This window comes from Citrus clementina, unplaced genomic scaffold (genome assembly GCF_000493195.1).
Source record: "Citrus clementina cultivar Clemenules unplaced genomic scaffold, Citrus_clementina_v1.0 scaffold_6, whole genome shotgun sequence".
Lineage (NCBI taxonomy): Eukaryota > Viridiplantae > Streptophyta > Magnoliopsida > Sapindales > Rutaceae > Citrus > Citrus x clementina.
The window spans coordinates 21,296,907-21,298,843 of record NW_006262139.1 but is presented as its reverse complement, the minus strand read 5'-3'; the positions used below and the strand labels follow the sequence as shown (position 1 = coordinate 21,298,843).

Genomic DNA, 1,937 nt, shown 5'->3' with positions numbered 1-1,937 from the left:
TTTTAAAATTTTAACCTCGGAAAAATTTTTTTTTTTAATTAAAATGTTTTCCTTCCCTTGGGGGGGTTTTTTTGGGGGGGGAAAAAAAAAATTTTCCCCCCGGGTTTTTCCTTTTTACCAAAAAGGGGGATTTTAGAATTTTTTTTTTTTTTTTTTTTTTCCCCAAATTAATTTTGTTGGGGGGGCCGGTTTTTTTTTCCCCCCCCCCCCCCCCCCCCGCGACAAAAAAAAAAATTGTATTCATTGTCCATTATGGTCATCTATGCGATTTTAATCTTTAATCTTTATTTAATCATGTCCCTTTCATAAATAACTTTCCCATTGATGATATGTCTGTTGCTCAGATTCTAGGAAGAATTTTTGCTCCCTGGCGACGGGTACACTTCAAGAGAGAAGAACATGGAATTATCAAGCAAAGAAGCTGATTTCTCTCTGCTCATTTATTCTTGCACATTGTGATAAATCACATGCGGGGAGTCAGTGTATTGTTGGTCTTACAATTCTTTCTCTGCGTTTTCTTGTTGTGTTAACTGATCTGAAAGGGTGGAAGAGTTTAAGTAATGATATGCTTCGGGATGCTGATACAGCCATGAAGAATTTACTTTGGTTTATGGGAAGTTGTAATAGTCACCTTTACATGTCTATTAGAAGATACATTGACAAATTAGACATTACTTATTCCTCTCAAATAAACAGTACTGTCGAGACAGATGAGAGATTCTTGATAACTGCAAGTGCAGTAACGTTAGCTTTAAGGCCATTTCATATCACAAACTTTGATGTTAGCAGCATTGGTCAGTTGGATATGTGTTGTGCAGCTGAGCAGTACTGTCTGTGTCTACTAACAATTCCCTGGTTTATTCAACGTCTACCAGCTTTTCTCATTCCTGCTCTGAAGCACCAGTCTATTCTGTCACCATGCTTCCAGATCTTTCTGGTAAGGTTCATTAAATTTAAGTTAAAGTTCTTGAATGATCTCTTTGTTATGGATTAGGATTCAGTGCTGAGCTCTAAGCAAAGAATCAACTGTCAAGATTTATTTTGTGTTTTAATTTTTTTTTTACTTCTCTTGCCTAGCAACCATTAATTTGGTGCTCAGCAAAAACTCACCTCAACACTGAATCCTTATCCCTTTGTTATATAAAGTTATCATGAAGGTTATCTCATGTTTTAATGTGCTACTTATGGATAACTTTTCAGCGTGAATGCTATAACTTAGTGATTGATTCCTGCACATTTCTTTAGCTGAATTGCTGATCTCATATGCTTGAGAGTTTTTGACATAGTTTGACTAAGTTATTGGGAACCACGAGGGGTTAGCTGAGTTGTAAAAGAAAAATGCATTCAGCAAAGAGCTCCGGGATTCAAACATCGTTTGCATGCCTATGCTGGACGTATCATACAAGTTTCGTGACTACCAACTATCAAGGTTGTATGGGCCAGCAGTGGTCCTCAGTTAACTCTGTGGACAACAAAAGGTTGAGGGGTTTCTGGGCATCAAGAAAAGAAAATTTAAGTTACGGTGGGTTGCAGTCATAGCAATGGCCACCCAAAACATTTTTGTTGACTTCCTCATCTATACAATGGAATTTTAGAGAAGCCTTGTGCTTGTCAAATTCTATGACTATTGTGAGAAAGATAATCTCTTCTAGTGACCACTTTCTATCGCAGACTTGAACTTTCTGTAAATACTAGGCCTAGTTACTTTATAAAATGAAATTGTGAACTGTGGCCCAGAGCATTTTTCCAGATATTCAGTTTTATATGCATTGCTTTCGTTGTGTTAATGAATGCACATGTTGGTCCTACAATAATTCCATTAATTTTTGGCATGTTTTGTATATTGTATTCTAATAGTAATTCGTCAAGTTTCTAAATCTTCTAGTTTTCTCTTGATGCAACTTTCTATATCTCTAGTAAATTCAAAACATGAGGAC

General features: G+C 36.3%; 1 protein-coding gene across 1 annotated transcript in view; it reads left to right on the top strand.

Annotated features, from left to right (window-relative positions):
• Nucleotides 1–1,937, top strand: part of LOC18039957 (E3 ubiquitin-protein ligase UPL7) — a 9,405-nt gene that overhangs the window by 1,398 nt on the left and 6,070 nt on the right. Inside the window, 1 exon segment of the mRNA XM_006430281.2 lies at nucleotides 345–1,141. Coding sequence (XP_006430344.2) covers nucleotides 345–1,141 — 797 coding nt within the window.